At 44.2% G+C, this 13,385-nt stretch overlaps 2 protein-coding genes and 1 long non-coding RNA gene across 3 annotated transcripts in view; 2 read left to right on the top strand and 1 right to left on the bottom strand.

Moving 5' to 3' along the window:
• The window catches only part of LOC120054299 (solute carrier family 22 member 23-like), a 51,435-nt gene extending 45,609 nt beyond the window's left edge, over positions 1 to 5,826 (top strand). Inside the window, exons 6-10 of the mRNA XM_039001713.1 lie at positions 1,146 to 1,248; positions 2,784 to 3,010; positions 3,472 to 3,504; positions 4,334 to 4,457; positions 5,388 to 5,826. Of these exons, the coding sequence (XP_038857641.1) occupies positions 1,146 to 1,248; positions 2,784 to 3,010; positions 3,472 to 3,504; positions 4,334 to 4,457; positions 5,388 to 5,826 (926 nt within the window). The remainder of the gene's footprint in view (positions 1 to 1,145; positions 1,249 to 2,783; positions 3,011 to 3,471; positions 3,505 to 4,333; positions 4,458 to 5,387) is intronic.
• A 1,537-nt stretch (positions 5,827 to 7,363) lies between these two features.
• Positions 7,364 to 9,439, bottom strand: LOC120054524. The gene is made up of 3 exons (XR_005477615.1): positions 9,161 to 9,439; positions 8,948 to 9,023; positions 7,364 to 7,757 (listed from the first exon to the last, which is right to left on the bottom strand). It is a non-coding gene; the product is annotated as an uncharacterized LOC120054524 (long non-coding RNA).
• Positions 9,440 to 9,611: 172 nt separating this feature from the next.
• Positions 9,612 to 13,294, top strand: LOC120054950 (oocyte zinc finger protein XlCOF6-like). Its single transcript, XM_039002726.1, has 2 exons — positions 9,612 to 9,927; positions 10,320 to 13,294. Exons 1-2 carry the CDS (start codon positions 9,702 to 9,704, stop codon positions 12,365 to 12,367), a joined length of 2,274 nt encoding a protein of 757 aa, XP_038858654.1. The 5' UTR covers positions 9,612 to 9,701; the 3' UTR covers positions 12,368 to 13,294.
• The last annotated feature ends 91 nt before the right edge of the window (positions 13,295 to 13,385 follow it).

A 13,385-nucleotide genomic window follows, 5' to 3' on the forward strand; every position in this document is an offset into this window, starting at 1 on the left:
AGAGAGAAAAAGGAGAGATGGAGAGGTAGTGAGACAGAGAGAAAAAGGAGAGATGGAGAGACAGAGAGGGGAGAGGTAGCGAGACAGAGAGAAAAAGGAGAGATGGAGAGACAGGGAGGGGAGAGGTAGAAAGACAGAGAGAAAAAGGAGAGATGGAGAGACAGAGAGAAAAAAGAGAGATGGAGAGACAGAGAGGTAGCGAGACAGAGAGAAAAAGGAGAGATGGAGAGGTAGTGAGACAGAGAGAAAAAGGAGAGATGGAGAGACAGAGAGGGGAGAGGTAGCGAGACAGAGAGAAAAAGGAGAGATGGAGAGACAGAGAGAAAAAGGAGAGATGGAGAGACAGAGAGAAAAAGGAGAGATGGAGAGACAGAGAGGTAGCGAGACAGAGAGAAAAAGGAGAGATGGAGAGACAGGGAGGGGAGAGGTAGAAAGACAGAGAGAAAAAGGAGAGATGGAGAGACAGAGAGAAAAAGGAGAGATGGAGAGACAGAGAGAAAAAGGAGAGATGGAGAGACAGAGAGAAAAAGGAGAGATGGAGAGACAGAGAGGGAAAGGAGAGATGGAGAGACAGGGAGGGAAAAGACACTACATGTCAAAAAAGAACTGTGTTCTGTCCATGGCCACTACACAGATCCCTGGTTTGCAGCTGATCGTGCAGTATATACATATGGGATGTCTCACGTAGACTCAACAACAACACACCATTGTCTATTGCATTTACACTGATCATATTGTTGTTATAAACAACATGTAACTGCAGGACTCTGATTTCTGTGATGAAATGTGTATGCCATGGATTCAGTCAGTCAGACACAGTGTCAAACACACACACACTCGTTCATTTTTATATGTGCAACTGCAGGGCTTTAGGTTCATATGATGAAATATATCTGCAAGGCTTGATGGCAGACACATCCACTCTCCATGAGCAATGAGTTTAATGCAGGGAGCAGATTAATACAGCTGGATCAATAAAATAAAGTGTTTTATGTCAGATCTCATACACACACATCAACCCACAGAAGACCATTACTGTATAATCTGTGTAGTGTGGATGCTGGCTCCATGTAGGTGCGTGCGTGAGTGTGTGTTGTTTCCTTGCCAGTGTAAAGGTCTCACACTGTGTTCTATCTCACCATCAGAGCTGGAGCATGAGCTGCATAAGAAGCCAAAGAGGACCTGCATCGTCAAGATGACCAGCACCAGAAACCTGTGGAAGAACATCGTCGTGCTCTGTGTCAACTCGTAAGTCTGTCTGTGTGTGTGCGCATCTGTGTGTAATTGTATCGAAGGCAGTGGGTAATGTGCCAAACAGAGCATGAATTTCATATGAGTTAGGTTTCCCATTGAGAAACGGTACATTGTGGCTATGACAAGGCTGTGTGCCGGTATAGTTTGTGGCTATGACAAGGCTGTGTGCCGGTATAGTTTGTGGCTATGACAAGGCTGTGTGTCGGTATAGTTTGTGGCTATGACAAGGCTGTGTGCCGGTATAGTTTGTGGCTATGACAAGGCTGTGTGCCGGTATAGTTTGTGGCTATGACAAGGCTGTGTGCCGGTATAGTTTGTGGCTATGACAAGGCTGTGTGCCGGTATAGTTTGTGGCTATGACAAGGCTGTGTGCCGGTATAGTTTGTGGCTATGACAAGGCTGTGTGCCGGTATAGTTTGTGGCTATGACAAGGCTGTGTGCCGGTATAGTTTGTGGCTATGACAAGGCTGTGTGCCGGTATAGTTTGTGGCTATGACAAGGCTGTGTGCCGGTATAGTTTGTGGCTATGACAAGGCTGTGTGCCGGTATAGTTTGTGGCTATGACAAGGCTGTGTGCCGGTATAGTTTGTGGCTATGACAAGGCTGTGTGCCGGTATAGTTTGTGGCTATGACAAGGCTGTGTGCCGGTATAGTTTGTGGCTATGACAAGGCTGTGTGCCGGTATAGTTTGTGGCTATGACAAGGCTGTGTGCCGGTATAGTTTGTGGCTATGACAAGGCTGTGTGCCGGTATAGTTTGTGGCTATGACAAGGCTGTGTGCCGGTATAGTTTGTGGCTATGACAAGGCTGTGTGCCGGTATAGTTTGTGGCTATGACAAGGCTGTGTGCCGGTATAGTTTGTGGCTATGACAAGGCTGTGTGCCGGTATAGTTTGTGGCTATGACAAGGCTGTGTGCCGGTATAGTTTGTGGCTATGACAAGGCTGTGTGCCGGTATAGTTTGTGGCTATGACAAGGCTGTGTGCCGGTATAGTTTGTGGCTATGACAAGGCTGTGTGCCGGTATAGTTTGTGGCTATGACAAGGCTGTGTGCCGGTATAGTTTGTGGCTATGACAAGGCTGTGTGCCGATATAGTTTGTGGCTATGACAAGGCTGTGTGCCGGTATAGTTTGTGGGTATGACAAGGCTGTGTGCCGGTATAGTTTGTGGCTATGACAAGGCTGTGTGCCGGTATAGTTTGTGGCTATGACAAGGCTGTGTGCCGGTATAGTTTGTGGCTATGACAAGGCTGTGTGCCGGTATAGTTTGTGGCTATGACAAGGCTGTGTGCCGATATAGTTTGTGGCTATGACAAGGCTGTGTGTGTGTGTGTGTGTGTGTGTGTGTGTGTGGGTAACTGGTGGGATCTGCTTTCCCGCTTGGGAAACCATACACTGGTTAAATCAACGTGAAATAGATATTGAATTGACGTCTTTGCCCAGTGGGCAATGTCTTAACCATTAGACCAGGAGAGAATACCCTTCCGCCAGAGTCCAACTCACCTACGTTACATGTCTCTCTCTCCTCAGGTTGACTGGGTACGGTATCCACCACTGTTTTGCCCGCAGTATGATGGACCCAGAGGCTCCTGTGTCGGCCATGTTTCATGCTGACTACTACACTATGGCTGGCATCGCCGTAGCGACGTGCCTGGCGCTGTGCCCGGCCGTGGCATTCATGGGTCGTCGGGGCGGACTGCTCACCTTCATGATCATCACCGCCCTGGCATCACTGCTGCAGCTGGGTCTGCTCAACTGTGAGTTGGAGACACACACACACACACGTGTTATGCATACACACACAAATGAAACACAGATATATATACATCTTATCTCTATTAAATAAACATTTAGGTCAACCTTCAGTTTATGAAAGCCCATGTTTTGTCAGATGTTTTAACAAGTGACCAATGCAGGCATCCCCCTCATAATTCTTCATTCTCAAATAGCTCATTACATGGGAAAACACAAAGAAATATCATCCCATTATAATTTGAATCTGTCATAGACAAATGTCATACTCAGATAATGGACTTACAGTGCTTCAGAGAAGTCACTACTGGGAGAATGTCACTTTCTGCATCATTACCTCTGTTCTTCAGTCATTATATCAGATCAACAGTATCTGTCAGACAAATAATTCGATCTTCTAATGGCTATGCTCATTCTAATTTTCTCTATTTTTCTTCCCCCCACCCTGGCATTTGTTTGAATATAGTGATTGGCAAGTACAGCCTTCGCCATGACACAGGTACAGTTTGATTTTATAAAATCATACTCAGACCGATTGGAAGAATGCACTCATTGGTTCCAGGTATAACCCTTTAGGTTCCAGGTATAACCCTTTAGGTTCCAGGCTAAAACCCTTTAGGTTCCAGGTTAAAACCCTTTAGGTTCCAGGTATAACCCTTTAGGTTCCAGGTTAAACCCTTTAGGTTCCAGGTTAAACCCTTTAGGTTCCAGGTATAACCCTTTAGGTTCCAGGTTAAACCCTTTAGGATCCAGGTATAACCCTTTAGGTTCCAGGTTAAACCCTTTAGGTTCCAGGTTAAACACTTTAGGTTCCAGGTATAACCCTTTAGGTTCCAGGTTAAACCCTTTTAACCTGGGGCGGCAGGTAGCCTAGTGGTTAGAGCGTTGGGCTAGTAACTGAAAGGTTGCTAGATTGAATCCCCGAGATGACAAGGTAAAAATCTGTCGTTCTGCCCCTGAACAAGGCTGTTAACCCACTGTTCCTAGGCTGTCATTGTAAATAATTAGTTCTTAACTGACTTGCCTAGTTAAATAAAGGTAAAAAAAGGGGGTTCTACCTGGAACCAAAAAGGGTTCACCTATTGGGACAGCCAAATAACTGTTTTTGGAACCATTTTTCTAAGAGCATATGCCGGTCAGGTGCTCTACAGGCCAGCCTCAGGCTCAATCTGTTGATTTTGTGCTGTAGAATATACAAAACAGTCATGAAATAAAATGAATGGCTAGTCAATACACCACTGTGTTCGGTTTTTATTAAGTGAAATGTTTATACCTATGATGTATGTGTCTCACCTCCTCTCGTGTGCCTCCTCCTCTTGTATGGTTAGTTCTGAGGGACACGCTAAACAGGAAGTTCTCTGTGGCATTCTCCATCATTGGAATGTTCTCCTCTCATGCCGTCAGCACCCTCAGCATCTTCTTCTGCGCTGAGATCACTCCCACCGTCATCAGGTAACACACACACCTATGTATGGTCTGACCGCACCCACACACACCTATGTATGGTCTGACCGCACCCACACACACCTATGTATGGTCTGACCGCACCCACACACACCTATGTATGGTCTGACCGCACCCACACACACCTATGTATGGTCTGACCGCACCCACACACACACCTATGTATGGTCTGACCGCACCCACACACACCTATGTATGGTCTGACCGCACCCACACACACCTACAGTTATTTGATTCCTATAACTACACACTACAGGTGGTTGGTGGCACCTTAATTGGGGAGGACGGGCTTGTGGTAATGGCTGGAGCGGAACATGTGGAAAGGTATCAACAACATAACATCAAACACATGGACACCGTTCCATTCACTCCTTCCAGCCATTATGAGCCGTCCTCCCCTCAGCAGCCTCCACTGCTACTCACCAAGTTTTAGGTTTGTGTTAGTGGCCTACTAGCGCCATCTTGTGGTGTAGTCTGTATGTGTCATATAAATGCAATTTGACAGAGACTGCTGTTCTGGAATGTAGATCAGGGAAGGGCAACTGGCGGCCCACGGATCAAATACAAATATAGGGATTTTGTTTTGGGGAGGACGACGACGGCTCCGTCGGGGTCTCAACTTACTGTTGAGAGTTAGAATAATAAAATACACAAGGTGCAATTTTGAAAATTGGTTGTGCATCAGCAGTTACTCAATTAGCTTGTCAGCAATTTTTTTTTAGATTGGTAATTTAGTCTAGCGGCCCGCTATCTAAACTTGTAGTAAGCATAGTGGAATTACTTACCCGGGTGGGCCCATTGATCATCAGTTATCATATTAAAAACTGCAAACGTTTACCTCCCCTCTATAGCAAACTGTAGAATTAGAGGAAATTAAGTGTAAAACTGACTCTCCCTCTGTCTTCCATCCTCCCCCAGGGGTGGTGGTCTGGGCCTGGTCCTGGCCAGTGCTGGCTTCGGCATGCTGACAGCCCCCATCATGGAGCTTCACAACCAGAAGGGCTACTTCCTGCATCACATGATCTTCGCTGCCTGCACCCTGCTGTGCATCATCTGTCTGCTACTGCTGCCCGAGCCGCGCAACCAGCCCCTGCCAGAGAGCCTCGCGGATGGGGAGAGCTACACTCGCCAGCCCCTCCTCACCCACCGGCCTGGAGAGCAGCACCTCCTTCTCACCAAGCCTGGGAATAGGGATTTATACTCCCGGGTCCACGACACGCCGCGGCATCTTACGGCCACCGGGGGCGCCACAACAGCAGCGGCTACTGCTCTTGCAACAGTGCCGACGTCGTATGCTACCGGAGGGGAGGTGATCAGTAATATTATGGTGTCAAATGGGGTGGGAGGGTCGTCGTAGCAGCAGACACACACTCCTCTCTGACACACACAGACAGAGGATAGGACAAGACTGTGCTGCGGGGATGGCAGGGACTGTCCCAAATAAACTGTCCCACTCCTGGTCACTGTCATGACTGGCCTGGTCTGATGTGATCATTCAGTCAGGAGAACATGGAATAATTCCGCTTGTCAGATTCTTCCATGAGGAATTCTTTAATTTTAAAACATTCCCATTCTGGTGGGTTTAATGGACAAATGAACCCTCTCATTAGACTCATGATGCGATCTCTCCACGTTGTGTTAGTGCGAAAGGGGGAAATCGAGCTTCCCCAATCATGGACATCCAAGATTTGGACAAAATAAAAAAATCATTACTATTCAGATGCCCCAGGAGGGCATCAATGGTTGGATTTAAATGGGTGGTAATGTATTATGGTGATGTAGTGATTCTCTTCGTCCTAAATGTCACCATATTCCCTATATAGTGTACTGCTTTTGACCAGGGCCTGCATAGTGCACTACTCATGACCCGAGGCCTATCTATAGGGAATAGGGTATTATTTTGAACACTCGATATGATTTAGTAAGACTTTGAGGGCCTGCAATAGAACAGGATCTTGGAACAAAATATGGAAAAGTATGTGTTTGCAATTAACTGAAACTCGTTACAATGACTTACATGTATTAGTGCCCATAGGGTAGTTGTTGTCAAGGGTTGACAGTGTGTAGAATGAGTACCATGGTTTCTGCATGGGTCCATGCTGAGGAGGGATGTCATGGTGTTTGTAAGTTATCAGCAGAGTAGTGTACTCAAACCGCATAGAGACAAATGTAGAGAGCAGCAGAGCAGACACTGTATTCTATATTTCATTTGAAACATCATGACTTTCAACAGTGATGTGTGCTCTATGCAATTCATTTCCCTGTTTAATCAAATGTAATAAAATATTTGTCAGCCAACTTGTTTTAGGTGAAACTGCTGTGCTCTAAATTGAATAAAAGGGTAGGCCTATATCCTGTAGCCTACTTGATGGGTTTATTTATGAATTTGCGCCTCCCACCCCCTGTCAAAAGTCCAAGTTGGCACTTTATCCTTAGTAGCAGTGGAATCAATATGATGACTTTAGAAAACGGAGTATTGCTTCCCCCATTTAATGTTGGTGAATGATGGTTGTCAACACAATGCTATGTGAGTGACAGCCGGAAACCTAAAAACTGGGATGGAAAAGGATTCAAACTTTTTATGGTGTTTTTATTTTTGTATTCTATGGTGTTGAGTGGACACTACTAGTTAGTTACTAGTATGTGCAGAATATGTCCCAAATAGCACCCTATTTGCTACATGGTGTACTACTTGGTCAAAAGTAGTGCACTACATAGGGAATAGGGTACAATTTGAGATTGAGCCTGTCACCACTATGAAACATATGTTTCTGAATGGCTTTATCATGATTGTTCTTTTGTTTAAAAAAAAAAAAAAACATTTTACAACTGGACAGGCGACTTTGAAAGAATCATTCAGTAATTCAGTATTTATTTTTGTCATGTTGCCAAGGGCATTCTTGTTGCTTGAAATACCTCTTTAATTTTGCTAATTCTGACCTTTCCTGTCCCTGTTCTCAACACTGTGGTAAATAATTTTAGTAGTATATTGCTGTTTTTAGGACTTGTTTCAACCTGTCTCTTTAGCACGGTTAAATAATGGCTGGCCATGCCACGAAGCACAATGTCTATCGGGGTTTTGAAATGGTTAGTGTCTAGTTTATTAGCTTAGTACAATAGTGTGATCTAGTTAGAACAGCTGTGACTTAGAGTATGTTTGTATACAAACTACTCTAACATACAAATGATTAATACACACCTTACATTGACGGCCTCAGGTGATTTTATTTGTCCCAAGTTTTCTGAAAAGACTGTAGAAACACCAGTGTTGGTCCCATGTTTCATGAGCTGAAATAAAAGATCCACAAATGTTCAATACACATAAAAGCTTATCTCAAATTTTGTGTACAAATTTGTTTACATCCCTGTTAGTGAGCATTTTTCCTTTGCCAAGATATGCCACACCTGTCAGGTGGATGGATTTAATCAAGAAGCTGATTAAACAGCATGATCATTACACAGGTGCACCTTCTACTGGGGAGAATAAAAAGCTACTCTAAAATGTGCAGTTTTGTCACACAACACAATGCCACAGATGTCTCAAGTTGAGGGAGTGTGCAATTGGCATGCTGACTGCATGAATGTCCACCAGAGTCTTGCCAGAGAATTGAATGTTAATTTCTCTACCATTATTTCTCTACCAACATTGTTTTAGAGAATTTGGCAGTACGTCCAACCAGCGTCACAACCACAGACCACACGTAACCACGCCATCCCAGGACCTCCACACCCAGCTTCTTCACCTGCAAAATCGTCTGAGACTAGCCACCTGGACAGCTGATGAAACTGAGGGGTATTTACTTCTGTATTAAAGCCCTTTTGTGGGGAAAAACTAATTCTGGTGGCTGGGCCTGGCTCCCCAGTGGGTGGGCCTATGCCCTCCCATCCATAGATTAGGGCCTCATTTATTTATTTCAATTGACTGACTTCCTTATATGAACTGTAACTCAGTAAAATTGTTGCATGTTGAGGTTATTTTTTATTCAGTATAAATCTATGTATAATTGATTGTTAGACAAATTTCACTGTAAGCACAATGTTGTGGCATCTTGGATAAGTTTGTTTGTGTGTGTGTAAATATGTGGCCTGTCTTATGCTGCGTTCAAAACAACTGGGAACTTGGAAATCTCTGATTCCAACAAAGGGAGTTCAAGACAACTGCGAATTCAGAAAAAAACGAGGTCCGACCATAGCCTCGGGAAGTAGAGATGCTGCAGCACCACCTGGAAAATCTGAATAAAAACAGTTAATACAAAAATATATGTTTTTTTAGTCCTGTATTTGCGTTCCGATATAGCTCCGTCTTTTAAGAGCGCCGACTTTCTGACCTGATGTTTTTTTAATCCAAATTCCCAGTTGTCTTGAAAGCACCATTATGATAGCATGAAGCTGGACAATTACACCACAGTCTGTGGAGGATACAGCCAATCTTCTGAGATGTAGGATATTGACAGGAAGATGAAGAAAGGGGAGCTTACTCAATCTCTGCGCCAGTGAATTCTAGGTGGTTTCAGATGGGTCCCCCAGGACTAAGGTAGACAGCGGCATCGAATCCTGAATACACACACACCTGATATAATATCTTTAACGTAGCTAGCTGGAAACATTACACAGTGAAGCTAGCTAGCTTCCAATCTCTGTTAGCTAGTCTGCTCTGTAACAGTGTATTTGTTGTACAGTAGGCTACTCACAAATTTACTTTCCACTGAAACAGCCATGTTGGACAAGACGGGGTTCGAGCCGACCCAAAGGAAGAAAAAAAACATTGAGTTTCATGACGTGAAAGTGAACCGTTTGCGCCAGAATCTTCTCTGAGAAATCGTGCACTGTAATGGCATCGCCTACTGCTCCATTTTCTGATATGTTCATTTTGAATAGCTGTTTGTAGGAAGACAAGTAGCTACGACTAAACGAGACGATTCATTTGAATTTGTTCAACCAACTCATGTGCGCCCGTAAACCAGAATTCACTTCCTGGTTTCTGGAACGCGTAAGCAATCGATAGAAGCACTTGCACGTGATTCTGAACACCATGAGAAACATGATTGGCTAGCTGTGTATTGTTCCCGCCTTTGCTTGAATGTCATTCGGTCCTCAAAGTGTCAACATCTTTTCGAAACCGGAAATCTTTGCAAGCTGGGAACTTCGGCATGAAAAATGCTAAGGTGGTTAAAAGTTGACGAGTATCTTTAGGTTTAATTTAGGTTGTTAAAGCGTTAATATTTCCTCAAAATGTCCAAAATACAGCTGTTGAATCTGTTTATCACCGAACGGTTAACAACGGCAGCTGTTGAGCTATTTGGAGAAAATAAAACCGAGTACCACGACCGATTAAAAGCAGCGGCAGTTGATATATTCAGGATAGTGGAAAAGACGATAATAGAGTACTTGGAAGAGATATCCAGCTCAAAGCAGGAGAATGGTCGTTTACGGAGGATTCTTCTGGATTTGGGAGCAGGTTTGTGACTAGTAAACAGCATACGATTAAAACAATACCGATGACTGCTAATGCACATATTAATCCACAGTTGCATTCGTCGCAGTAGGAGAAGGGCGGTAGACTGCCAGTCTTAAGGCGATGATGTCACTCTTTGCCACTCCAGAATGCCTGAGTCAGAACCTGTTTTTTTTGTTGTTGCTAACATTCCAATCCTTGTATTCTGTGTCATTGCCAAACATTTTTGGCATGACAAGGAGTGGAATGTTAGCTCAAACAAACTGTATTTCCCCAGGTTAAGAAGCGGGGCATATGCCTAAATAATTGTGAAGGTAGCCAACTTGAATTGATGTGAATTGTGTTTGAGTTATTTATCGAATGTGTAGAACCTTATTTCCCATCCTTCTCCCCAGACCCCCAGCAGCTAACTCGGGAGATTCCCCCTAAGCAGCAACAACAACCACACTGTGAGCAGGAGTGGAGCCCCAGTCGGGTGCAGGAGGACACAGAGCACACATTGATTACAGAGCAACAGGCGGAACTCAAGGCCAGTCAGGATACCACAGAGGTCACACAGTTTATATTTCCTCCTCCCTATATGGAAAGTGACTGTGATCAGGACAGTGAAAAGGACCCTCTACCCACCAACACCACTGTCGGAATCAAAACAGAACCCGATGATGGCGAGGACTATGGAGTATCAGAACCAATCATTGACTCTCAGCCCGTCTCTGAACTAGGTCTACATCCAGACTCTAAAGTCTGCACTGAGGCCAAGATAACCAGTGAGCTGAAAGCACCGTTGAGGGCTCACACAGAGAAGCGGTTACACATGTGTACTGTGTGCAGGAAAAGCTTCACCAGGGCAGGCCAGTTAAAAATACATCAGAGAATTATTCACATCGGTGAGAAACCATACAGCTGTACTGAATGTGGCAAATCATTCAACCACAAGGAAATCCTGGACAGGCATATAAACACTCACACTGGAGTGACACCATACAAATGCCCTGTGTGCAGTCAATGCTTCATTAGCAGAAGCCATTTAGGAAATCACCGGAAAATTCATCAGAAAGATGAAAAACCATATAAGTGCAAAGAATGCTCCAGGTCCTTCAAAGGCAAGGGAGCTCTGGTCAGGCATATGAAGACTCACAATGGAGAGAAACCTTATCAATGTTTTGAGTGTGACAAAGGCTTCACACGTCAGGGACACCTGACAGAGCATATGAGATCCCACACAGGAGGGGAGAGCCTATTTAAATGTCCTGTGTGTGAGAAATCCTGTATATCAGCCGTGGTTCTAAAACGCCATCAGCTAATTCACACTGGAGTGAAACCATGCAGCTGCCAGGAGTGCGGAAAAAGCTACAGTCTGAAGGCAACACTAAAAGAGCATATGAGGAGTCACACAGGGCAACGACTTCAGTGTCCTATGTGCGAAAAATGTTTCACATTTAAAGCAGGTCTAAGACAACACCTAAAAACTCACAATAGAGAGACACCATACGTGTGCAGTGATTGCAGTCAAAGTTTCAGCCGTAAATCGGACTTGATAGGACATATGCGCACTCATACAGGAGAGAGATTATTCCGGTGCCTTCTATGTGAGAAATGCTTTATATCAGACTGTGATTTAAAACGCCACCAGCGGATCCACACTGGTGAGAAACCATACAGCTGCAAGGAATGCGACAAAAGCTTCACTCTTAAGGGAGGCCTGAAAACGCACATGAAGATACACACAACACGGAAACCCTACTGCTGCCATGAATGTGGCAAATGCTTCCTCCACAATACGAGACTGACAGACCACATGAGGAGCCACACAGGTGAGCAGCCGTACAGGTGTGATGTCTGCGGGAAATGCTTTGTCTATTCGAGCGATTTGAAAAAGCATGAGAGAATTCACACAGGTGAGGAACCATACAGGTGTGTTGAATGTAACAAATGCTTCAACTACGAGGGCAATTTGCTAAGCCATATGAGGGTACACACAGGGGAGACAGGAGAGGAAGGAGAGGAGCCTCCAGCGTATCTCTGCAGCGATTGCGGCAAAAGCTTCCATCAGATGCGAAACCTTAAGCAGCATATGAAGAGTCACAAACAGAAGGCAATGCTGCAGTGCACTATGTGTGAAAAAGCTTTTCCAAAGGAAAGCCAACTCAAACTCCACGAGAGAATTCACACTGGAGAGAAACCGTACCTGTGTAACACTTGTGGGAAAAGCTTTAGCAGGAAGGAACACCTGAATGGTCACATGAGGACTCATTCAGGGGAGAAACCATACATGTGTCCTTCGTGTGGTAAATGCTTTTTATCAACAAGCGATCTTAAACGCCATCAGAGAATTCACACTGGCGAGAAACCGTTTCGCTGTAACTATTGCGATAAATGCTTCAATCAGATGAGTTCCCTGAAATCACACATGAATAACATTCACAAGAGGGAGAGCATGTAGTTCTCGGTCAGGTGTAAAATGTGTCCATCAAAAGATGGATAGGCTCATTGCAACTGACACTGTTGTGCCTGTCAGAGAACACACTGTACATATGAAGAGTTCACTTGTTTTATAAAGACTTTACCAGCGGTTAAAGTATAATTAATTTCTTCCCACTACCGGACCTACATGTGCGTGTGCCTATAGACCCAATAAATGTATCGGCCTAATCATAGAATTACATATAGAATTCCTATTAATTCAAAAGGATGTCTGTGGACCTAGTGAAGATTTTTCACAACTTTTAAAATGTATTAACTAGTATTGTGGTATAAACACAACCAGTCATGATGTTTTCATCTGATTGTCAATCACTTCAAAGGGCTCCAAGCTCATCCACTCAACATATTTCCAGCCTCCAAACCAGTGGTTGGTTGACTTGGGCAGGACCTCACTGGAACTGAGTACTGGTACTTCAAATGTTCTACTGCTTGAGCTCCCGTTCCTCTTATAGAATATTAGCTCAAAAGTACCGGAACCTATTTCAGTCCAAGTCGAGCACTGTTCCAAACAGTGGTGACTGGAAAGAGTAATCTGTTACACAAAACACCAAAAAGTCTAATGACATTTGGTGATTGTCATTAGGCCAGAATTGATGCGTCCACTGCTGTCCGCACGTGTCTGTCGGCCACTCATCTCTACCTTGGCAAAATGTCAGTGTTCTCATCTGACCACATCGCATATTGGAGCATAGGCTATACCACCAGTTTAAATCCATTTGCTAATTTTCTTGACATTTTGTTTTAATCATTGTGATAGGTTCATGTTTAACTGGTACGGCGTACCCAAACTATTTATTTTGCTGGGACGCCATACTTTTTTTTTCCCACCTTACTTTCACACCTGCTGTTTACTAAATATGTCTGATTAAAATTGTAATTGAATGACTATCATTTTCCAACTTTTCTTTTGCTTTGTTTTACATGGCATAACAGTTAGTGCAAATGCAACATTTACATAACATGCCATATATGTCACA

This window comes from Salvelinus namaycush, chromosome 10, assembly GCF_016432855.1.
Source record: "Salvelinus namaycush isolate Seneca chromosome 10, SaNama_1.0, whole genome shotgun sequence".
NCBI lineage: Eukaryota > Metazoa > Chordata > Actinopteri > Salmoniformes > Salmonidae > Salvelinus > Salvelinus namaycush.

Bases quoted from the DNA above. Each gene is read 5' to 3' on its own strand.
- LOC120054950 (XM_039002726.1), top strand. From the start codon at position 9,702: ATGTCCAAAATACAGCTGTTGAATCTGTTTATCACCGAACGGTTAACA. The intron at 9,928-10,319 runs GTTTGTGACTAG...CCTTCTCCCCAG, and splicing joins TCTTCTGGATTTGGGAGCAG to ACCCCCAGCAGCTAACTCGG.